A 24741-nucleotide genomic window follows, 5' to 3' on the forward strand; every position below is an offset into this window, starting at 1 on the left:
CCATTGTCTGCAAATTAAATTTCATCCATGAGCTTCCTAACAAATTTTGCAAATGACTAAATGACAGTAAAACACGTGTCCCCAATTTCCTAGCCCACTAAATAATTTCAGAAATAGCGAGTATTTCAAATATTTTCGCTCTGCTGCAAACTAATTAACATAAATTTGAATGCTCGGCAGCTAATTTATGTGGACCCATCCCCGAGAGGAGTTTATTTAGTGATGGACTTTAGAAATCGTTCAATTATTTTAATTTATTTTTCTGGTTTTTTTTCGAACCCTTGTTACGTGAGTTTTTAGTGGATTTCCCGGGACGACTGTCCAATGACCAGTCCTCATCGTCAGTGCTCTTTTCATTGGCCTGCCCGCCACCAGTAGATGTGGAGGACGACCTGGAACTGACGGTTAGGCGGCGTAATGCAGCTCTCGATGAGGATCTACCCAAGCCCAGGCAAGTTTGCAGATGCGGTGCAAAGCGAACAGCCGCCACCATCCTCTCACAGTTGGGGCAACAGCATTTCGCAGTCTTTTCTGCTGTTGACATGCCAAATATATCGCAATCGGGCAAATCGCACATGTCATTGGTCTCCTCAACTGTTCCCTCCAAGGCTGTCAGGCTTCCGGTTTTTTGAAGTTGACGGGTCTCTATGAATATGCCGACTGCGGCATCATCGACTAGTGTTTCATACAAATAGTTCACCGCCTCGTCTAATTTGATGGGATCCTTGATTAGGGCACGAAACTCGCTAATAATTTGATTCGTTGTTTTTGCCCCAGATGAACCTGAGGGCAACTCGTCCTGGGAAGGTATCTGAGCTTTGTCCTCATCCTTGCCCGAAGTTCGCGGATTTTTTACTACAATTGTTCTCGACATGACGTCCAATTCGATTCGTGGAATATATTTATGGTGAATATAATTTTTAGCTTATTTAATAGAGTGACCGACTATAGGCAAACGCGAATCTGGTATATTTAGGGTACTCACGCCAATGATTGGCTAAAAGCCAATATTCTTTTTGAAATGTGTATCTCAAACAAAATGATTAAGACATAGTTTTAATTATATTCACCAGAGATTTATGTTGCTACATATATACATCCCATATATTATTTAAATTTTTTGCTGTTTGCCCTATGAGTCAACTTTGGTCACACTGAAATCTCACTTAAGTCATTTGAACTAACCAAACTTTAAAGATTTATTAACTTGGATTTTAACTTAAAGAAATAACAAAATTATACTTTTTCATAACTTATATACTAAAAAATTAATACATTTATATGGTTTTGAAATTAATGCAGATTTTCCAACTTCGTTTTCATCGAGTTTAAAGCAGAATAATCGCTTGTCATTTCAAACAAACTTAGGTTAAAAAGAATGATCAATGAATTTGGGCAATTGCCCAATTGACCTTTAATTAAAGGTAGTAGACGATTCTATTCGCTTTTATCTTTCCAGGTTAATTTAGTTTATTTCCTACAGAGGATCAAGTTAGGAGAAGGAAAGAGAAATGGGCACATTAGTTATGACTTAAGTTTAAATATATTTGAACTGTCTGTATGTAATTTTCAAAAAAATTGTGACATCAATTCTGAATTTATTTGATTATTATATGTTAGTGTAGAGTTTTAATGTGTTAATTTATAGAGTTAAGTTGGTCATTCTATTGAGATAATGTTCCGTAAATTTTGCGGACAGAAAAGGTTATTATGTTCCTCCTTTTTTACCTAATTAATACCTGTTTTTTTCAGGGCAATAAAGTCTGCCAATTAGCTATCCGATTTTAATGGTTATTATCTCATTCGACAGGAAAATTAATTCACTATCTTACGTAGTTTATGAGTAGAGTTATACTTCATAATTAAATCATGCCGTAAAGGCCAAGCAACAAGACCAAAAACTGAATTATTAAAATTTAATATGTGTATACCTAAAACTTTTACTTATTGTCCAAAAGGTATACAGTCAATTTTTTAAATTAAATTGCAAAATGTGGCTTTTTGTGTCGAGCCCGAATTTTTGAGCTTTTTATCCAAATATTTAAACAAAATTTACGGTACGTCACATTAAAACTCTTCACTAACATTATAAATGAATGAATTGAAAATTTAAAGTCAAAAAATTTTTGGATCAAATTTCTTGCCGCGACTGTCTATAATACTTACATTAAGAGTGTTTTATTCGAACTCAAAATATTGTATTCATATATATAGTTGATAAGAGGTTGATGGTTCCGCCTAAAATGATTTTCCATCTGAGCTGCTTTTTCTGAAATATATAAAACCTATATAAATATATATGTATGACTCTTCAAATCACTTTAAAATGTCTTATATTAATTTGAAAATGTTGTATTTTTATGCACATACCTTTAATTTGCTAAGTTGCTCGAAGTAAATTTCTTGTAGATCTTTACTTTCTCGCAAAAGTCATTCCAAAAGTGATAACCCTCAACGGACTTCGGTCCCGTAAAAAGCTCTATAAAACTGTTATAGATCTCCACCGATAATTTGCGTATTAATGCAGCCTTGGACTTGAAATCAGTTTCATTTTTGTGACTCATATTCCATTCCTTTAAATTGCCTTGATATTTTTGCACTCGGCGTATCACGCTCACACATTCCGGGTTTCGCAATAGCAACAATTTGGAGATATGAATATTTTTTAAGTCTGTAAGAATTTTCAAGCACTTGCCAACATTGGCACCACGAAAGCCCAAACAATCTCGCAATTGTTGAACCGTTTGGATGAAATCTCTCTCCATGATTAATGCATTATTTTCGGTGATCAAGTCTTCAATAAAATGATTGGCCTCTTCCAGAGTCATCTCACCCCGTTTGGGCTCAGAAACAAGTCCTTCTGGTATTGAGTTTAGTTTAATTTGCTCTGATTCCAGTTTAATTTTCAGCTCCATTGCCTTTTCAAGAGATTTCCTCATCCATGCTCTTTTCTCATCGACCGTTTTCAATGTCTTTGGTTTGTTGTAGTTGATATCAATACCATAACACTTGGCTGAAGGCATATAAACTAAAACCAAATTATTTTGGATGGTCTGAAAGTAAATAATGAGATGTAAAAACCACATATACTGCCGGATAAACAGACCCAACTAGATCGATTGTTAGTTTTCAGATCGAAAGCATCCTTACAATCTGTTGCAATGTCCCGATCTAGTTGTGTCTATGTTTCGCTTTGACAATTACTTACGGGTGGTACAGCTTTAGCTTTCTTCTGACTACTGACCGAATTACATGTATTATGAACAATATATTCTTTGGCTGTCCCTTTACAAGCTTGATTTTGGCATTGTTCATCATGAACGCGAGGTCCAAATTCAGCATTCTCCGTTTCACTCACTGATGACGTCGTCTTTGAATCCGGAATATACTCTATGAAATCAAAGGAATTCTCCGAAGAGTCCGATCTGATTTCCAGAATAATATCTTCTGGATCTTGTTGGTGAGAAGTTACGTTTTGGCTTTCTGCGTCATTGGCAAGTGATACATCTTCACCTTTCTCCGTTTCACCGATTGATGAGGTCTCCTTAGTAGCTGGAATTTTCTTGTTGATATCAAATGAATTATCGCTAGTATCCAATTCGAATTCCAGAATATCTGCATTCTCAGGAGGAGGTTCAATTTGACCATCGCGGGGCACACTTTTAGCTTTCTTCGTTTTACGAACAGATGGCTTTTTCTTCACCTGAATATTCTTAATATGCAATGCATTCTTCAGAGACTCGACTTCTATTTGATGAACAATGTCTTCTACGATTTCACCGTCAGAAGATTCATTTTGGCCTTGTCTGTCATCAGCAAGTGGTACATCTTTAGCTTTCTTCGTTTTACGGATTGATGTGGTCTTCTTTGTCTCTGGATTATGTTTCTTTCTTTCAGATACATTCTTCACAGACTCGACTTCTATTTCATGAATAATATCTTCTACGAGTCGCCGTTTAGGAGCTTTCTTTTTGCCTTGTCCGTGATGGGCAAGTGGTACATCTTTAGCTTTCTTGGTTTTACGGATTGATGTGGTCTTCTTTGTCTCTGGATTATGTTTTTTTCTTTCAGATACATTCTTTACAGACTCGACTTCTATTTCATGAATAATATCTTCTACGAGTCGCCGTTTAGGAGCTTTCTTTTGGCCTTGTCCGTCTTCAGGAAGTGGCACATCTTTAGCTTTCTTGGTTTTACGGATTGATGTGGTCTTCTTTGTCTCTGGATTATGTTTCTTTCTTTCAGATACATTCTTCACAGACTCGACTTCTATTTCATGAATAATATCTTCTACGAGTCGCCGTTTAGGAGCTTTCTTTTGGCCTTGTCCGTCTTCAGGAAGTGGCACATCTTTAGCTTTCTTGGTTTTACGGATTGATGTGGTCTTCTTTGTCTCTGGATTATGTTTCTTTCTTTCAGATACATTCTTTACAGACTCGACTTCTATTTCATGAATAATATCTTCTACGAGTCGCCGTTTAGGAGCTTTCTTTTGGCCTTGTCCGTCTTCAGGAAGTGGCACATCTTTAGCTTTCTTGGTTTTGCGGATTGATGTGGTCTTCTTTGTCTCTGGATTAGGTTTCTTTCTTTCAGATACATTCTTCACAGACTCGACTTCTATTTCATGAATAATATCTTTTACGATTCGCCGTTTAGGAGCTTCAGTTTGGCCTTGTCCGTCTTTAGGAAGTGGCATATCTTTAGCTTTCTTGGTTTTACGGATTGATGTGGTCTTCTTTGTCTCTGGATTATGTTTCTTTCTTTCAGATACATTCTTCACAGACTCGACTTCTATTTCATGAATAATATCTTCTACGAGTCGCCGTTTAGGAGCTTTCTTTTGGCCTTGTCCGTCTTCAGGAAGTGGCACATCTTTAGCTTTCTTGGTTTTACGGATTGATGTGGTCTTCTTTGTCTCTGGATTATGTTTCTTTCTTTCAGATACATTCTTCACAGACTCGACTTCTATTTCATGAATAATATCTTTTACGATTCGCCGTTTAGGAGCTTTATTTTGGCCTGGTCCGTCTTCAGGAAGTGGCACATCTTTAGCTTTCTTGATGTGGATTGATGTGGTCTTCCTTGTCTCGACTCGCCGTTTAGGAGCTTTCTTTTGACCTTGTCCACTATCAGTAAAAGAAACGGTTTTAGAGAATTTAACGTTAAGAGTATTTTGTATCAAATCATTTTCAATCTCAGCAATCCCATTACGAAAGTTTTTGCGCCGCAATAACTTATCGGTTGCAAATTTCTCTTTATGTTCCACATAAGCAAAAAGATTGTCCACCGTAACAATGCCGGTCTTGGGATTTCCATAAAGGCGTACGTGGTATTGCTCCTTGTTCAACTTGGTAATCTTTGCCGGCCATATTGAGTATCCCTTGAGTTTTGCAAATACCAGATCACCTATATCGAATGTCTTGGTAGACATTGTTAAAAGTTTTTTCGATGGTGAAAAAATAAACAAAGATTGGGGTTTTGAGCTCTTAGTGCCAGTGCTGCCAGACTTCTTGCGCCGTTGCGCCATATGGAAGTTGTGGCGTTGCCAGACAGGTTGAAAATTATTCGATGTTTAGCTAACGGACGAATCACGTGGCCAAATTTTTGAAAATCTTTCCCCAAATTGAAACAAATATTTATAAACATTCAAAAACTAAATTTATTCAGATATCAATGCTAATTAAAAACGTATGAATGTTTGACCTTACCACTTTTCCATACACCGATTAGTAATAGAATTTTCGAAATGTTAGAATTGATTGACTTTTGAATGGCTTTTTAAAATATGTATCTATAATTCAGATCGAATCAGGTTGAGATTGGCTTTGGTTGTTAACTATATACACAATCTATAAATTAAGTCAGCTCGAAGGGCACACAGATTTCGACATGTATAAAATTAGTTCTGATTTTAATTAAAACCTTGCTTATTATTTGGTAATTTACAAAATCTGTTTATAAATGTTTGTGTATGTGTTAGATTGAGGTGAGAACTACAGGCTTTGGGTCATAATTTTGATATTAATTACGCTCAATTAAAGCATTTTATACGCACACATCGCCACGTTGGAACAGTATCGGAAAATGTGTGGTACGATGGATTCGAAGGACAGAGTGAAGAGAGGCAGGAGAATGACGATGATGATGATACGGAGAACTCGTATCTGAAAGCCCTGGATAAGCCTGGCTTCTATGCTTTTGGCTTTGATTTGGCTGGTCTGCAGCTTCATTAAAACGCATATAAATCAATTAAATGGCTTATGAAGTTAACTCCCATGTCCAACAGCTGCCCTAGTTCTGCCTTGGTCCTTTAAGCTAACCGACCACCTTCTCCCCGTTCCCCTTTATGATGTTTATAGCTTTGACGTGTCTCCCACACATTCCCATGCGGTCGACGAAAAATGCCAAAGGCCAAAAAGCTTTAGCTACCTCTAAAGTGATTAATTACGACAATTTTTAGCTTTATGGCCATAGAGAACAGAAGCATTTTCAACGCTTTTCACCATTTTCCATAGCCATCTACAGCATGACTTGTGCAATTCGCATCGGTTATACAACAATTTTCATTTTTGTTTTTCATTTTTATACCATACACCCATAGGGTGAAATGGTATATTAAAGTCGCCAAAATGTATGTAACAGGCAGAAGGAAGCATCTCCGACCCCACAAAGTATATATATTCTTGATCAGGATCAACAACCGAGTCGATCTAGCCATGTCCGTCTGTCCGTCCGTCCGTCCGTCCGTCCGTCCGTCCGTCCGTCCGTCCGTCTGTCCGTATGAACACCTAGATCTCGGAGACTGTAAAAGCTAGAGCCACCAAATTTGGTATGTAGACTCGTGTAGTATGTAGAGTGATCAAGTTTATTTCAATTTTTTGCCACGCCCCTTTCCGCCCCCACAATTTAAAAAAAGCGTTTATATCAAAAACTATTCCAGCTAGAGACACCATATTTGGTATGTATATTCGCTTAGTAAATGCACACATTTTAAATGTATAAAAATTTTGCCACGCCCTTTTCCGCCCCCGTAATTTGAAAAACTTGATTATCTCCCGTATTTTTTTACCTTATGCAATCAAATTCGTCACACTTAAATTTGATACTAATATCTAGCAAAATACCAAATTTGATCAAAATCGGACAGAAAACAGTCGAGTTATGCATATAAACGTTTTTCCATAAGGCCGGAGTTGGCCGTTGGCTGGTGGGGGCGCTAGGGTGCTCGTATGATTGAGTGAGCGAGATAGTAAGATATGCTTGTAAAAAGCATGTGAAAATGCATTTGTTTAATAAAGTTGAAATATTTGCTTTACTGGTGTATGGTATACCTAAGTCGGCGAGACGACTTACTTACTTCATTTTTTTTTTGTGTTACAGTAAATTGAGACATTGATTTTCTACTTCAAGCGAAAATATTGGAAAAAGGGAAAGATAAAATAATGGCCATACATTTTACTTAGAATTGCAGTAAAAATTAAGACATTACCAACAAAACAAATATTTTTGTATCGAATTCTAACAGAAGGTTTTACTTTTTGTTGTATTTTGATTAAGGTATACTTCGTATTAGTCGAACATTTAAGCTTAACTTCTATCTTATTGTTAGAAGCAAATATGAGAAATATAATTTAGAAAATATAATCATATTGAGGAATAATCGACTTAAAACCGCAAAATACATAAAAATGAACTGACACTATCTGATCTTTATTTTGTTGTTTTCTCAGTTTACTCTCACACAATATACAAACCGCAACGTCAACATTTGAGACCACAGCATTTACATATCAATATACATTATACCGGGATCTAATCCCGTGCCATCAGCCCCCAACCACACACACACACGCACCTCAGACAAAGATAAGCCGAAAGCGCCAAAAAGTATGTAGCTAACAAGCATCAACACTCACACACTCATAATATGCCAGACATGGCTGCCAGCAAAAGTAAAAGAAAAAAGAAAACACATATAAAAATAGAGGAAAAAAGGAATTTTATTTATACAGTTGCCAGTTTCGGTGTAAAACCAACAACAACAACCAATAACAACTGCTCGAACATTGCCAAAGAAATGCAAACAACAAACAAATGCAACACAACAAAAAAGAGAAAAGTACTAAAAGCGCATTTCGAAAATCGAAAAGACCCAAAAGAGCCACAAATATGTAACCGCATGTAGACCAACAACAAGAGACTCAACTGAACTTTCCTCCATGCATGCCACGCCCACTTCTCTTGCACCCACACACATACACACAAAGTTACTATATAGTCATAGTGTATGGCACGCAGCAGGACATGAGATAAATGCATGGAACGCGCACAATTAAATATTCAGAGCGAATATTTTGCTGGTTTTCTGGAAAACCAAAAAATGAAAAACGAAAAAAACAAAATGTGAAATGCCGAAAAGTAAAAAGTTTGCTTTTATTTCGGCCCCAGACATGAGCATGAACAAGTCATACCAAAAAAAATGTGCAAAAGTTGAAGAAGTGGAAAAGCTTGTGATTTAAACTAAAAGCCGAATTGGAAACTATGCCAGAGAACCAAATGTATGGCAAAACTTAATGTATTTCAATTCAAAACGACATTAATTACAGAATGGGATTAATAAGCTAAACTTTGACAAGACATCTATGATATGGGCTTCAGGAACAGAGTGAATTAAGAAGTTTTAAAAAGAAGTTTTAAAAAGTTTAACTGGGCCCGAACAATTTAGTACTCTAACAACAAACTATTAAACATTTTACATTACATTTACATTTTATGTTTATTTCATCTCGAAAAAGTTTCACAATTCTTGAACCAGTATTAAGAAAATTCCACATTCTCGAAAAAAACATTTCTGAATATCTTGAAAATTAAATAATGATTTCAGTCTCTGAGTAACACACAGTATTTTTATAACAGTATTACTCAGAGAGTGAAATCAGGATTGTTGACATTACTAAGTGAGGTCTGGAATTTAATATTAAATGAAAACCAAAGTTCTTAAGTCAACGGCAACGTCAAGCACATAAAGGTCAACTGCAATAGAATAATACGAAAAACACCTATGAATTTTAAAACACTTTAAGAAAGTCTTTACATTTACACATACAATATTTTGGATTATTATACCAATTCTTTCAAATAACTATTTTCAAATCTTAAGCAGTTCTTGAAACTTTGGTACAGTTTTCAGTAACTTTTACATTTCTTCTCCGCATAACATTTCAAAAATTTGTTGAGTTTAAATTCACTTTACTGAAATATACAGGTTCAAATACAAAAATCTTGACCACTATTGAGCTTATTTTTATTTTTGTTTTTAAATTCCCAATCGTTCAACAAGAAGTTCCTTTGTGTATTTTATCCTATTGGATGAAATTCTTTGTGGGTGAAAAAAAATTGTATTCCCTTTCGAAGGACTTTAATAAACGAAAAAGGCTTCCAATCGGCTTGTGGTGGATTAAAAAATAAGGAAAAAAGAGAATAGAAAATGAACAAAGATGGCCTGGCTAACGGCTGACACAATGTGTGTGTGTCTGTGTGTGTTTGTGTCTGTGTGAGGGGTGTATGATTTTGCTAAAGGCTCGCGAGACTCGTAAATGTATCTGTGCCATGTTGTTAGGTATCTCCATTATGGCTCCCTATTCAATGTCGATGTGGCGCATCCGTTTACCGTCAACTGCTACTAAGCTGTGTCCATTTGTTGTTATCAGCTGTTAACATATAAAACTCTATTCGTTCATGTTGTTTTCCTATACATTTATTTAAAGTTTTCCCATTTAAATGCGACAACTTCCTGCCACTTTCTGAATAAATACAGATAGCACCGAAGAGAAGTGAAGAGAAGGTCAAAGAGAAAGATATTCATTTTCCTTTGGTCTTATTGCTGGGCACTTAAGCTTTTTGGTAGGAAAAAAGTTACTCAACTGCATTTCCGGCTACAAAATGTTGCATTTCCTATTTAGAAACTGGACAAGTGAGTGCAAAAAGGAAACTGCCAAGATAAAGTTTTAAACATAAACTTGTTTTGATGATTACATTTGGCAATTCTCTTTGCATCCATATCTAGGTAAATTTGATTCCTATGCGAAGGATGTGTGACTAAGTGGTGAAGGAGGAAAATCACGGCAATAAGCGTACACAATATTTTGGGAGGTGTTGGTTTATGCCTTTTTTTCTATACGTATGTATGTTACCTTCTTATCTGAAAAATGTAGACAGAGATGTAGAGAGAGACTTAAATAGCATAAATATTAATTTCTTTTACGTTTCTTTGACTGAACAACAAATTACTAAAAAATTATATGTCAACTAGACTTGTTGCGCACTTCTTACCAATATCAAGAAACTCTTTCTGCAAGAAACAACACGGCTGCAGTCATCTACAACATTTTAGAATTTTGTTACACTTTTATTTTTTAAATATGTATGTCTGTGTCTAAATCTACTTGAACTTCATTTAAATTTGAAGAATTATTTTTTAAATAATTCTATACTCCTTATTGTTTAGTTTTAATATCAAGAAGTTGGTTACTAACCTTGTGGTTATTTAGAGGAATTGATGATTTGGTTTATCTCCTGCCATGAAAATGATTAAATTTAAGCTAATTTTGACTTTAGAAAGACTTGAATTGACTTTTTATATATATTCTGAGTTCTCTGACTCAGAACTGTAAAAAGTCAAAGTAATGTTCTTCAACAACAATAAATGTACATTAACAAAGAGTAAACCAACTTGGTTTCCGCTCTCTATCTCTCTTTGACTCTCTCTCTCTCTCTTTGCTGTTTCGTTTAATATTGTTATTGTTTATGTAATGTATTTAATATTCATAAATAATGTGGAATATTTGGTAGATGTAAACATAAAAGTCTTCTGAAACTTTTCTTAATGCTATAAGGGAAGGGAAGAAGGTTTTTTTGTTTTTAAATATATTAATTTTGAATTCCGACTCAGGTTTAAAGACGTTTAAACGGTTCTTCAAAGGAGATCGAAATATATTGGGAAATATTTTTTTTTATCGTTTTCGAGTTGGCAAACAAAATAGTTTAATAGGTTTTTACCATATTTTACCACTTCCTGCCATATTTGAAAAAAATCAATGAAATGGTATATCCTTGAGATAAGGTGATAATATTCTGCTGCTAAATTTTATAAATTTTGTATAAGGCATTAGAATAACAAAAACGAGCTTAAATACTTGGGAACTTAATTTATTGTATGTACTGCACTTCACCTGGTCGCAAAAAAATTAGACTTTTGCTTGTTCTTCGAGCCAGAAACTATTCTAAACTTGAGATCAAGGCTGAATTTTTGCAACCGTGTAACAATTGGACGGTGCTTAAGTGATGCAACAATTCATTTCTAAATTTGAATCTCTGCCACATTCGGTGGCTCTTTGTAGAGATGAATATACTATGTTCTACTATGAGCAAGAATTTTCCACACTGTTTAATGCTTTAATTGCATTTTCCTAACAATCCTCGAAAACTCACAGAGGGTTGCATAACAACAACAACAACAACAGCAGCAGAAACAACAACAACAAGAGCAGCAGAAATGCTCAAAAGCGCCTCGTATTTTCATTATTATTATTTTTCGAGGACTGACAATGGGAAAAGGGTCAAAAATGCACACACACATACACACAGAGAGCACTTCTACATGGACAGAAAGATGAAGCAAGAGGTTGGCGTTGGGTGGTCCAAGGGTCGTAGGTCCAGTTTATGGCTCCATCATGGCGTATACGTAATTTGCATTACAATGAACTCTCATGCGCCTCCCCCTTCCAACCCTTCTGCATGAGCTGCAAGGTGTATAATTTTGATAGCGGGGACCTCTACAAAAACGAACCGCATGGCAGAGATATGGCAATTGGGGGAGCCGGAACAAGGGGACAGGGAGACGCTGCATTTCAATTGAAATAACAATAATTGTTTGCAGCAGCCACAGCACAAGCAACTGTACACTTCACCCCCCAATCTCCTTTTGCCTCAGCCATACCGTAACGATTCCCCCCGTCTTCTTCGTCTCACTGTTTTATTGTATAGCTTTGTTTTGTGGCTTGGCAATTCTTGCTCTTGTCGTTACCTCCATGTCCACCTCCACCACCATTTCCATCTCTATCTCGGTCCCTGACTGTGCCATAGTTTCGCCTTTCGCTTCCACTTCCTCCTCGCATGGAAATGGCATAAAGCGGATGCTGAGTGTCAGTGACTGCCATGCCCAGCAGCAACTCCTCCTTCATTCTCGTTTTTTGCCTATCTCTAAACCAATTGTTGGCTAGTGGCAACAATTTGAGAAACTAAATAAATAACTTTTATTTTTGATATACAATTTAGTTATACTTGCTTTAAACCTTTACAAATTGAATTTACACCAACTTTTCACTAGAAAAATAACTTCTCTTAATTGAATAATCTAACTACGATATTTACTAATAATTTCTAAAAATGTTAGGAAAAGAGTCATGATTTATCCTTATATCCTTAAGTTTTAATAAGCTACCCACTTATTAGGAATGTTTTTTTAAAGTCAAATTCTACATATAATATTATATTGACCAAAATTATCGAAGGCAAAATATAAATTTTGTTTTTGTTTTCTTATTCGTAAAATTGAGAATGCTATTAAAAAAATCGGAGCCTTTTAAAATCCTTTCAGTTGTCCTTGTTTATACAGTTAATATAAGAACATCGGATTATATCAAACATTCTTTATCTTATGGAATTATTTAATTTTGTTTACTTTAATAATGTGAACTAGTGTTAAAGAATCGAAAATGACGTCATTTATCTTGTTAATCTTAGTATTTCTTTTGTTATAACCATTTGAACTAGTGTCAAGAGTTTATAAATCGAAACTGTGTCCAATACCGACTTAATTTTCCTACTCGAACTTTACTTAATCTTACATACTGAATATACCTATTTATTAAAATATATTATAATGTAAATCTATTAAAAAGACTTTTATAAAGATAAAAATATCACAAAAAAAGATCAAACTTTTGCGACACGATCCTTAAAAAAAAGTTCTGTTTCACAAATATTTTTTAAAACAACTTTGTTCTCTACTAATAATACTTTAATACATTTCTCAAAAACTTTTAAAGACTTTTTTCTTGTGAACAAACTATGAACGAATCTAGGACTGTGAAATGGGGGAAATAAGCTCCTTTATGTATGCAATAGGCTGGAAGTATTCAATATTTGCAAAAAGCTTATAACTTTTCGTATGCCTTGTAACTTAAAAATTGTGTACAAGCAATACTTGAGCTTATATTTTTTTTCATCCCCTGAATTTTCTAAAACTGTTATTACAAAAAACTTATTGCATTCTGGAGCAAATTTCCCTCATTTCCTCCCCCTAGATCCGACTATATGTTATAGTCCATATGGCCAACATCATCATCAATTTAACAATAATGATATGTGCCATACAGGTCCTTTTCATTTAGTTGTAAATTATGTTGCATTATTCAATTGATTTAGGGAAAATCTCTTTTAAATTGTGTACAAGCATCAAGTCTCATATAAGCAATTAAATAGTTTATCATAACTTGAGGGCTTCTTCACCCCAACCACCTGTCCTCACTATATTCTATGGCCGTGATGAGCTGACGCTGCTGCTTACTGCATGTCAATTCCCTTCTATATTTCCTCGAGTCCCCCGCTGTCCGTGCCGCGAAGAAACTGTTTTTTCTCGCTTCACGCTCAACGTGATTTTCAATTATGAAAGGCGACAGAGGCAAGTTGGTCTCCGTCCTCCAAGTAAGCTTCACCTGGAATGTTTTGCATGAAAAAGTTTTTAATTGCCATATGCTCTTAGCCAAAAAGTATGCAAGAGTTATTTTCCTTCTTATTTTGTAATTAGTTGGGCATAGTTCGGGCTTCAAATTATGCCATAATTATGTACCCGACGACTGCTCTATTCTTTTTTTGTACCCACTTTTTTTTTTATTATGATTGGTCCAAAGCAATTGCACAAAATGTCGCCACAAAAATGGTTGACTGAACCATGAAGTGTTGACCCGTGCCTTCTGGCCAGGAGCCTCTGTGGAAGTTGAACCACAACAATTGGCCAACAAGTTGCTGACGAGCCACAACAACGACCAACAAAATATATACAAAACCCAAAAAAAAAAAAAAAACGACCAAGAGAAACTGAGTAATATTTAAGTTTTAAATTAAATACTGCCTACTTGCAGGCGTCGTAGCTTGCCTGAAACTATGGAAAACGAAACAGTTGAGTGCAAATTGAGTGAAATGGAATGTTGGGAAAAATCATATCAAAACTAGAAATATACAGAGAGAGAGAGAGAGAAAAAAACATCATCCGTGGGGTCGGTCCATCGTCAATTGCAGCTGCCTTGTAAATGCTATGGATTTGGCGGGTAAGGCAATGAAAATAAGTGGGTGGGGAATGCAAAAGATGGAAGATGCCTTGGAAATAGGTTGAATGTGTGTCTGATAAGCGTGGCAGTCATGCTGTCAAAGGTTGTGATTGATGCACAGGTTGTCGCTTGTCAGTTGCAGTTAGGATGCGGATATAACTAAAACTCTTTTCACTGAAAGCGAACGTGTATCACATAAATATATTCCACGAAAAACTTTGTAAAACGCTGCTACTTACTCTCACAGAATATGACGAAACCTATGAAATGCATTAAATTCCAATGAATAAACAAAAAGTTGAATTGCTAATTAAGTAATTTAAACTTAATCAATTAAATTAATATTGAAAAATAATGCAGAAAAAGGTTATTGAACTGTCAAAGACTAATGGCGTAATTAAGTATGTAAAATGGCCAAATTTCGCCCCCCAAAGTATGCAACAAAACGTAAATGATAAGTAAGAACTTTCCGACTGTCCTTTAATTCAAAAAGCTGTTTGTTACAAAAATTGTTAATTGCCAAATGATCTTGTAAATAAAATGAATTTCCTTATGTCCAATTGCATACTTTTGAGGGCATCCTTGTGTTAATTACTTATTTGATCTCTTATTTCAATATATTGTGAGCTGTATATCTTAAGAAACAATAGATCTGTTCCATTTAAGACTTAAAAAAATTACTAGGTTAACTGGAATTAATTTGCAGATATTTTTTCGTTTCCTTCAAATCCTAAGACTCACTTTCAATGATTTTTACTGTATTTTACTACTAATTGTCAATCCTGTGCACCCTTTTAACTCCTATTGTCAACGCACTAACTGTAAATGATGTTTCCAATACACCTATGCGGTGTCCGGATGATAAGCCAGAGGAACGGAAGCAAGAGATGGGTGTGTCGTGGGTGTAGAATAGATTTGTATTTCACTGCATTTGAAGAGTTGGCACTAATGCCTTTTTCTTGCTCGCATTGTTTGCCTTACACACGCATTGTGTTGCTCTTTCACCTGACCGCCTTTGGCACTTTGTCAACTGACAACAAAGCAAAGTGCAGTGCAGTATCGACAAAAATGCCTCCAATAACTGGCAGAGGTGTTCAACGAGCATGTTCTTACCCATGCATATTTGTCTTTGTCTTTAATTTGGAAAAATTTAAAAGAAAAATATCAAAGAAGTTTAATCTGACTGCTCCGTAGTTCATATACCATTGCAGTGCAACCCATTTGAAATCTTTAAATCCTTTAACAAACTTCCTTTAATAAGTTCTATTTGTCGAATAAGTTTTTCATACATACATACATTATAGGCTATATTTCACTAAGTAACGATATTTCTGACCTATTTCGATATTCTATCTTAATTGGCCGATACAAAACATCTACAAAATTCTATAATATCCCCTAGAAGTATATAAGAAAGATTAAGATGATATATTTCTCCAGAATTTGGCATTTATACACGAATGAAAAATATAATTTACATAATTTTCGTATTAACGCAAAGCTATAAATTTTTAGTAATCAACGTATATTAACAAAAAAAAAAGGTTTACAATGTTTACCCAAAAATTCTCAAATTTCACTAAAAGCTTTCACTATTTTTTTGATAAATTTAAAAAACTAGTTTCAGATTCATGTGGGTGAATACCCACACCAACAAAAATCCAATTATTAAATTTTAGCAAATATTAACTAAGATTTGAAATAAAGCGCCATTTTAGATACGCCATGGTGAATTTGGTCAGTTAAGGGTAGGACCTCTTTTGGGATTTTCTAATATCGTACGGCATGTTTTTTTAAGAATTTTTTGAACACAACCGTCTTAAATTGCTTTAACTTTGACAGTCTTTTATATGGTCATCATTGGAAATATTAAAAAAGGGCTTCAAATAAATTGACTGGGAATCAAAAGCAGGTTTTAAATCCGATTCCAATAATAATTTTTGGAACTGAGCGGGTATTGTTGAAAAATATCTTAAAGTCTTAGCGCCTGAGATAGATGTTTTCGAGTCAGAGATTCGATTTCTTCTTTAGTGCCCAGACCATAAAATATTCATTGTAACGTATGTGAGATTAACAAATAATAAATAAAAAATAACTGAAACATCTTTAAAGCTCTTTTTGCTCTAACAAGAAATAATTTAAAACATTTTCAAACAAAAATGTTGTTCTTGAGAGTAGAATAATCCCTTCTTGGACAAATCATATCTAAATTAATTTTAGTACTTGGCTTTTTATTAAATCGATGTATCAATTTTTCTATGAGCTAAATTTCAATACAGACGTTTTAACAAATATATAAATATAACCCGGATAACCAGGACAAGTAAGGAAGCTAATATATCTTAGACTTTGCCAAGATGTCGAAAAAACCTTGTGGCGGAGGAATAACTCCAGCACCGATCTATCAAAAATTAATGATAGAGAATCTAACAATGATACGTCCGCCGATGTTGAAGGTATATTTCTGGGAGAGTTTCGATATAGCTGGGTAAGTTTTTTCGTGGCTAGTCCAACCAATGATTATTGGTCTCTTTTTCTTTCTCTGTGTAGTTTGAACAAGAAACTCAAATCGAACCGACAAGAACACGAACACACAATTGTGATACCAGTTAGGCAAATTCATAGTCAGCCATTGAAAATGGTTTTCTGGGTGAAAAACCTTTCGTCGAAGGAGATTACATTGACAGTGAAACGCATACAGAACTGTCAATGTCAGCCACTGCAGACACGCGTGGGTTTTAATCAGTTCCGACAACTCTTCCATTGTCCACATCGCCGATTGATTCATGTGAGTCAGGAGTTACTTTGCATACAGCCCGATGAGGTGGTGGCCCTCACAGTCACAGCCTATTTCTATCTGTATGGCGAGCATTATCTAACCTATGAAGTAGAGTAAGTAATCCAAGAGAAACCATTCTTGTCTATTTCATTTTTGATATTTGATCTCTCTGTGTAGATCATCGGACAAACGTAAATTTCTCTGGCATTTCAAACTGGAGATTTCTGCTTTTGATATAGAAAAGTGTTTGCTAACCAAAGAGCTGATACCGATTAATATAAAGAACTATCATCGTGTTACTCAACCAATTTGGGTTCAGAATATAACGATGAATCATTTGCCATTTACATTTTCATCACGTGATCGGGGAATGAAGTTGCTGAATGTCAACCTTACAGTGCCCAGACAAAGTGTGTGGCCTCTCTTGGTGGACTACAGGCCCATGGACTATGAAAACGAGGTAAACTGTAAAAGGGAAATGAAAATCAAAATTAATATAGTTAATATAAAATACTAGGTTGAGGTCCTGCTTACCTATGAGTCAACAAAGGCTCTTTATAAAATCAAGGCTCGTGGAGTTCTCAGCGATGATAAAGAGGAATCGGATGTACCTCTACATGATAGGGAATGCGCTGACTTTTTGTATGTCATCTATCCAAATCGTTTGAATTTCAATCAGTGTTTAAGAGAGAATCGCACTCAGATGGTTAATGTCCACAATTATGGCCAAAAGTGCATGGAGTTCCGTTGGCAAAAGTAAAAAAAAAAATCAGCTATCACTTATTCGCCCTAATACCCTTTCTTTGTTTTTCTTAGTTATATTATCAGTGAATTCTTTGCGGTTACCTTTAATCCATCAGTGTTTCGTCTTAAGGGACATCATTCGAAGCTGTGTGAAATAAGGGTCTCTTCATTCGATAGGATCTTAAGTTTCCGGCGGATACCCATTGTCCTGGAGGCTCATCGTATACTTGATCGAGCCACACAAATAGCCAAAGCCGAATTGTCTGAGATCGAATCGATAGACGATCCTAAATGGAAGGAAGATAGCTATGTGGAGCATGTTTTTGTCCATCTGAATATAAAGACAAATGTGAAGAATATTCACGAACGAGATGATGATGAGCCGCGCAATGTGTCTGATGCGAAGTCACATGATGATATATCGCCCTGTGGGGGCAAGAACTCGCAGACTCAGGCCGCTGGTGATGGGTCCACTGAGCTTACTGAAGAGCAACGTAAGGAGATAGAACGTCATGAGGTGATCAAGCGATTGACCAGTAAAAGGAAATTAACCTCAAACGAAGTCATTGAACTGAGCATGGCCATCGATCAGAGAGTTACGATTTTCGAGAAACTCTACTGGAAATATCTATGCAAGACGAACTTCATGAGAATCTATTCAGATCGTCCGAAACATGAGTTTACAAAGACCTATGACGAGGTAATAAATCCCAGCAAGGAGCCAGCTAAACCAGAATGCACCACGGACATTGATCGCAAGTAAATGAGACCCACATGGTAAATTCTAAGATCTTTTACTAAAGATTTCTCTCTCTCTCTCTCTACACAGCACTGTCATGGACATTTTAACCCGTCTCCTGCAAGAGGGCATATCCGATCTGGCCAAGAATTGGATGTTTATCCCTCCGCAGTACTATGATAAGTCCAATTAATTTGTAATTCCTATGTATTTGTTCAGCTATCAGACTTAAATTCATCTTATAACCGCAAATGTGTGCATTCCATTCTCAGTCAAACTTAAAGGCAGGCCAACCATTTGTCTTGTCCACACCCACGACAGTGAAATTTATGTAAGATTTCGCACGAACCGAGCCGTTTTGTGCAATTTATGTGTCTGACGGTGCATCCTCGAAGACGGCCAAAAAGATGGCACGGGCAATGGCCGACTTGCCCTCTCTACCATTCGGACAATTTATTCGAGTTGGTCTTCTCAGTTCGCACTCAACGATTTGAAGGCCGAACTTTTAAATAGTCAAAACGAACTTAAGGGAGAGCAAAGTAAGGGAGGGGGCCCCCTCCAAGTAACTTGGGGAATTTACCTAATGTTGACCATCTCGCGAAAACTTCCACCTTACTTATTCAATCGACACTTTTGTGTCAAATAATACTTACAGGACCATTCTCATCCGATAAAAATATAGATTTCTATATTTGAGTTTCCTTTTTGGCGCTATGTTAATGACTCAAATAATGTCAGAAAGCAGAATAGAGAATAGTTTGCCATAGGTAAACCATCATCGCCCTCCATGTCCTCTTTCTCCACCAATTGCTTCCTCCCATTGAGCTCGTTTTCACTTACTGTTGAAAGTTTAAAACAATGCAAGTATTACGAAACGACAAGTAAAATATATATGCTTAAACTACAATTTTAAAAAGAAAAATCCAATAACAATAAAGAAAATGTTATAAAGTAAAAATTTATACTTTTCATTTTGATTTTGGCATAATCATCATTAAATTTCAGTAAGTTAAGCTTAAATATAAAACAAATTTTAGTAAACTGCTAAAGCGTGCAAAAACAAATTTATAAAGAATATATGTAGGTGAACATTAAGCCAATATATACAAATGATTAGTAAAAGTAAAGAAACAAAAAAAGGCAATTATAAATTTTGTTTTGCATAATTACATTATCGACAATTATATATGTTAGTATTACTATTACAATGCTTCTTTCTAACTATTTTATATTAGTTACCCCCTTTTATCGACCGGCAGTTACAAAATTCTCATTCTATATAAATATCATTTTGTGTAATATGCATAGCTAGCCTAATCAAGGTATCAACTACAATTACAAACGGTCAAATGGAAAAAGTTCGAGAACTAATTTTTTACATATATGTACGTATGTATCAAATTTTTAAGATTGACAGACACTACAATGTGATCGAAATGTGGCGATGGCAGACTATGTACATGCAGATAGAGAATCAATATGCTGCTTTGATCTATTTCATTGCTCCAAGATTACGACCCAGGGGCATATTCAAGTCGTAGTTAATTAAAGTATCGCTGCTGCGATGATCCCAAATGGTTATGCGTGAGACATCATCATTTCGGCTTGATGAGCCATCACAAAGTAACGTGATTCTGCAATGCTGGTGTAGATCACATTGCTCCATTCACTAAAAAAAAAAAGATAATATGATCATTTAATACCCAGAGAAGTCAAAAAATGAGAATGAACTTTTACCAATTGACAGCATCTAGATGTAAGCAATAATAAGGATTGTTGTAGTAGCTGGCGTGCTTAAGACATTAAAGAGTTGGGAGTAGTTCCAGAAGGTAATGGAACGTTCTTGTAGCACTATCAATTGATCGCAGCAGTGATGACGCCTTACTGAGACGAAGCAGACCAGGTGATTGTTGGTGATGATTTGTGCCTGCTTGACGGCGACGACGCCGCGAGAAATGTGGGGGGACCGTCGATTGAGTTGGGATGGATGCTCATATAAGGAAGGAAGTTTCTCTAGTCGTGCATAGACTGAGCCGCCAGTGTCCTCCGCCTCAGGTTCTGCCCTCCTATTAGCTTGGCGTATGTGATGTGCTTAACGCCGTTGGCCTGGCGGGTGAGGCTGCAATTGTAATGGAGGAAAAAAAATATTTAATTACAAACTTTAAATAATGAAATAAAAAAGAATTAAATTCATACACACCTCCGTATTCCTCAGCATGTCCTCAAAGAGGTCCTCCGGCGTATCAGGAACAGGTGTTGCCCGCTGCATCACAAGCGAAGTTGGCGTGATCTCATAAGTTGCGTAATACCTTCTGGCATACGCTGGCCAATCCATTGTATTGGCCACCTCTTGAGACCCTGCCAACTCCACCCGCTTCTGCCGTATACGCAAGTCCAGGATCTTGTGAGCCCCACAACTTCGTTTGTGGTTCGACAAGCCACGGTAATTGGAACAACGAAACAAATTGCACTTAGTGCAATTTGTTCTGTTCCGTTCAGCGCAGTCTGTGCGGTGTGCCATGATTTTGCCAATAGATGTAAATCGATTGGCACACAGCGTACAGACGCGCATTTTACCGTGGGGAAACCATACTCGCGAGAGTATAGTTTCCCCCTGTACCGCTGAGGAGCACCTGTTCCTTGCCGTCGCAGGAGCTATTTCCGCTACCGGCGCTGGTTCAACAAAAACCACTGGCTCTGCTTTTGGTTCAAGGGGCAGAGGAACCAATGGTTCTTGTTGAACCAGCGCCGGTTCTGGCTCTGGTGGCAACACCATCACTACTTGTTGCTGAGCAGGCAGTGCCGGATCAACCACAACCAGTGGTGGTGTTGCCACCGGAACAAGAGCCTGCGACTCCTGTTCTTGGCCCCGGACCTGTGTATGTAAAAAAAAAAATAAAAATTTATTTTTTAATAATTGTAAATAAATTGAAATGTGCTAAAAATTTACTTACCCCTCGTGTATCCCGCATGGCTTCTTCCGCCAGACCAAGAACTTTGAATACCATGTCGGCATAACGGTCCGTCTGGAATGAAAACGAAAACAAAAAATTTATACACAATTGTTATAACCTTGCAAAAGTAAAAGGAAAAATAAATAATAACGGTAGATTTTCATTGTGCAAACGAAAGAGCGTTCTAGAATAAAGCTCGTTTCAAAACTTTTTGAATGAAAATTTGTTTCTTTTGTTAAATTTTTTTATTTTATTTTGAACCAAAGCTGCAATAAAATTTTTTTTATTTCAAAATAAAATATAATGTATGAGTTTAATAAATGTAATTTTTCATTTACATATTTATGTGTTAACAAAAAAGTTACACCTCTTAGAATTTAGATTTTTCAAGTGTGCGAAACCTTTTTTGACTCACGGTCATGTCCGTCTGTGCGTATGCGTTTTAATCAGCCGTCTTACGAGCTATCGGGCTGAAATTTTTTTTTGTGACTATTTATTACCAGGGTAAGATAAAGTATGAAATTTGCCAGGATCGGACAACGATATCGTAAAGCTATACAATAAACTTTTTCATAAAAATTTTAGTATTCCACGGTACTGAAGGGCTACGTCTTTTGCCATCAACAGAGTACATTCATACATACATAGACGCAACGCTACATGAATTGCATGTGTATGCAAGAAAAAAAAATTGCAGTAGAAAGAGAAATAATTTACTTACAATTTCCTTAGCTCCTTCAATGAATTCCATTGCCATATCAAATTTGGTCTTTTCCATTTTTGGTTTTTCTGTAAAAATTATAGAATTATAAACATATATGAAATATGTAAATTTTCACTTATGTACATATGTATTTATGTACCTTTTCAATTTTTGGCTGGTATTAAAATGTGCCTGGGTCAAGTGTACGTCGCAAGTTTCATTTCCTTTTTCGGCCCATTCGCAACATTCCAAAAATTAATAAATGCACAATTTCCATACTATTTCTTTTGTTTTTTTCCAACTGCCCAATGACTCTTAATAGCTAATATGAAAACTAATTCTAATACCCCATTTTATACTAAATTATAATCACTAACATTAATTATTTAACTTAAATTAAAATATTCCCTAGTAGCACTTAAAATTTAATTAATTATTTATTAATTAATTTTTTAATTGTTTATTAATTTCCCAAAACACTAACTAATTATTTGAACTGAACTATTTTCAACTTACCAGGGGCGGCAAAAATAGCTCGTCGATGCTGATGAAAAAGGCCTCCCTTAAAAAAATCTCCATTGAATTGAAGTTCGGGAATCCTTTCCAAAACTTTAATTTCACTTGGAGTAATCTCGAATTTTAGGTTTGCCATTTTGAGTTTGTTTTGTTTGTTTGTTGTTTTTTAAATTTTCTTTTACTTTATATACATTTTTATCAAATTCAAAAAGCCCGACTTTTATCTCCTTTTTATTTGAATTTTAAATTAACTCCCACCTTAATTGACTCCCTTTCCCTTTTGTTTCGATTTTAAATTAACTCCCATCTCTATTGGGATTTTACATTTTCTCCCCATCCCTATTGCACCAAGGGCTGCAAACTTGAAAATTGTAAATTTGACGAGGGACTCAAACTTTTCGTTTGTTTTCAAAAAAACGTTTTATTTATTTAAAGCATTATCAGGCAAACATCGCCCAATCTCAGAAGAAGTGGACAACAAAAAATGGTTCGTAAATACATTAAAAATTTTTCAAATTTCATCAAACATTTTGCAAATAGCAGGCAGTGGCAGACCACGTGTTAAAAAAGCAAAGATTTACATTACAACATTTTGTGGTGCCTGTTCCTGGAGCAGGGCTTGATACAGGTGTCAGAGCAAAGTTGATCGTCAGTCAGGTTCCGATAAAACAGGTAAAAAAATAAATTGACGCGCTTTTTCTTTTCTTTTTCGTTTTATATGTATTATGTCTTCCCAGTTTGCACTCAACGATTCGAAGGCCGAACTTTTAAATAGTCAAAACTTAAGGGAGAGCAAAGTGGGCCCCCCTCCAAGTAACTTGGGGAATTTACCTAATGTTGACCATCTAGCGAAAACTTCCACCTTACTTATTCAATCGACACTTTTGTGTCAAATAATATTTACTGGACTCTATCTCACCATTCTCATCCGATAAAAATATAGATTTCTAGACTTATGTTTGAATAGTACTAACATATATTTTGTTATACAAATGGATGGGGCAAATTTTAGCTAAACGTCCTTGGAAGGTGCGATGACAGTGACTGCATGCAAAGATGGCCTTGCTACGAAGGCAGATGCACTTGCTCCCGGTGGGATTCCAGTTTCCAGGTGGAGTACGGCACGAAAATAGGCGGTTCACCTGGTTCACCAACATAAAGCGTTAACTGGCATCTTTATTTAAAGTTAAAGTTACTGATTTACTGAAGGTTTCATAAACAACAACTTTACTTTAAAACTATTCAATTTTACAAGTTGTTAAGTGCACATTCCCATGTGGGTAAGCCTGATATCTTCATACGTCTCAAACATTTATGCACTTTTCTTTATTTAGGTTGTAAAGATAGTTTTCTATTAAATTCTTGACCATGAACAGAATTTCAGTCGTTTGTGTCGCTCCCAAAAGCATGCAATGAAAATTCTTAATTCTTGTGTTTATATTTCCCAAACATTTATATTTCCGAATAGTAAATTAGTGTAAAAAATGTAAATATCACGACAATAAACTAAACAGCTGCTCTATGATGCACTTTAAACAGAGATAGAGACAACTTTGTTGATTCACTAGACTTGGCTTTGCTTACTTATCTTGAAAATTTAAGTTTATTTGTTATCGATGGGGAACTTGTTTTGGCAAAATCTAACTTGACTTCGGCTATATAACGACTTGTTTTAGAGAAAATTATTACAAGTCGCTTTAAGTCAAATTAAAGTTATATTACGTGAAGAAAATGCGTTGCTCTCATTTGATACTACTTTTTTTTATGATTTCTTTGATGACTGCTCAAAATGCAACAACTTGTTCAAATCAAACTGACAGTAATGGCAATGACAATCACTTTGGAGCCATTTTTGGGCAAAATCAACCATGGAATTTACCGCCAAATAAAGTAAATTCATCAATACCACTCAATAA

At 35.7% G+C, this 24741-nt stretch overlaps 4 protein-coding genes across 4 annotated transcripts; 1 reads left to right on the top strand and 3 right to left on the bottom strand.

Annotated features, from left to right (window-relative positions):
* Positions 1–214: 214 nt before the first annotated feature.
* On the bottom strand, positions 215–1026 carry LOC6642765 (SAGA-associated factor 11 homolog 1). The gene has a single exon (XM_023175658.2). The coding sequence runs from the start codon at positions 872–874 to the stop codon at positions 245–247; it is 630 nt and encodes a 209-aa protein (XP_023031426.1). The 5' UTR covers positions 875–1026; the 3' UTR covers positions 215–244.
* Positions 1027–1281: 255 nt separating this feature from the next.
* On the bottom strand, positions 1282–5477 carry LOC124460208 (PC4 and SFRS1-interacting protein-like). Its single transcript, XM_047010637.1, has 4 exons — positions 3209–5477; positions 2371–3053; positions 2167–2269; positions 1282–1477 (listed from the first exon to the last, which is right to left on the bottom strand). The coding sequence occupies exons 1-2, from the start codon at positions 5429–5431 to the stop codon at positions 2373–2375; spliced, it is 2904 nt and encodes a 967-aa protein (XP_046866593.1). The 5' UTR covers positions 5432–5477; the 3' UTR covers positions 1282–1477; positions 2167–2269; positions 2371–2372.
* An 11149-nt stretch (positions 5478–16626) lies between these two features.
* LOC6642781 lies at positions 16627–18904 on the top strand. The gene is made up of 6 exons (XM_002064677.3): positions 16627–16878; positions 16941–17282; positions 17347–17629; positions 17687–17925; positions 17986–18672; positions 18743–18904. The coding sequence occupies exons 1-6, from the start codon at positions 16748–16750 to the stop codon at positions 18843–18845; spliced, it is 1785 nt and encodes a 594-aa protein (XP_002064713.1). The 5' UTR covers positions 16627–16747; the 3' UTR covers positions 18846–18904.
* An 899-nt stretch (positions 18905–19803) lies between these two features.
* Positions 19804–22391, bottom strand: LOC111518650. The gene is made up of 5 exons (XM_047010716.1): positions 22328–22391; positions 21607–21678; positions 20853–21527; positions 20390–20771; positions 19804–20321 (listed from the first exon to the last, which is right to left on the bottom strand). Exons 1-4 carry the CDS (start codon positions 22382–22384, stop codon positions 20745–20747), a joined length of 831 nt encoding a protein of 276 aa, XP_046866672.1. The 5' UTR covers positions 22385–22391; the 3' UTR covers positions 19804–20321; positions 20390–20744.
* Between the last annotated feature and the right edge of the window lie 2350 nt (positions 22392–24741).

The sequence above is a fragment of the Drosophila willistoni genome (assembly GCF_018902025.1).
Source record: "Drosophila willistoni isolate 14030-0811.24 chromosome 2R unlocalized genomic scaffold, UCI_dwil_1.1 Seg167, whole genome shotgun sequence".
Classification (NCBI taxonomy): Eukaryota; Metazoa; Arthropoda; class Insecta; order Diptera; family Drosophilidae; genus Drosophila; species Drosophila willistoni.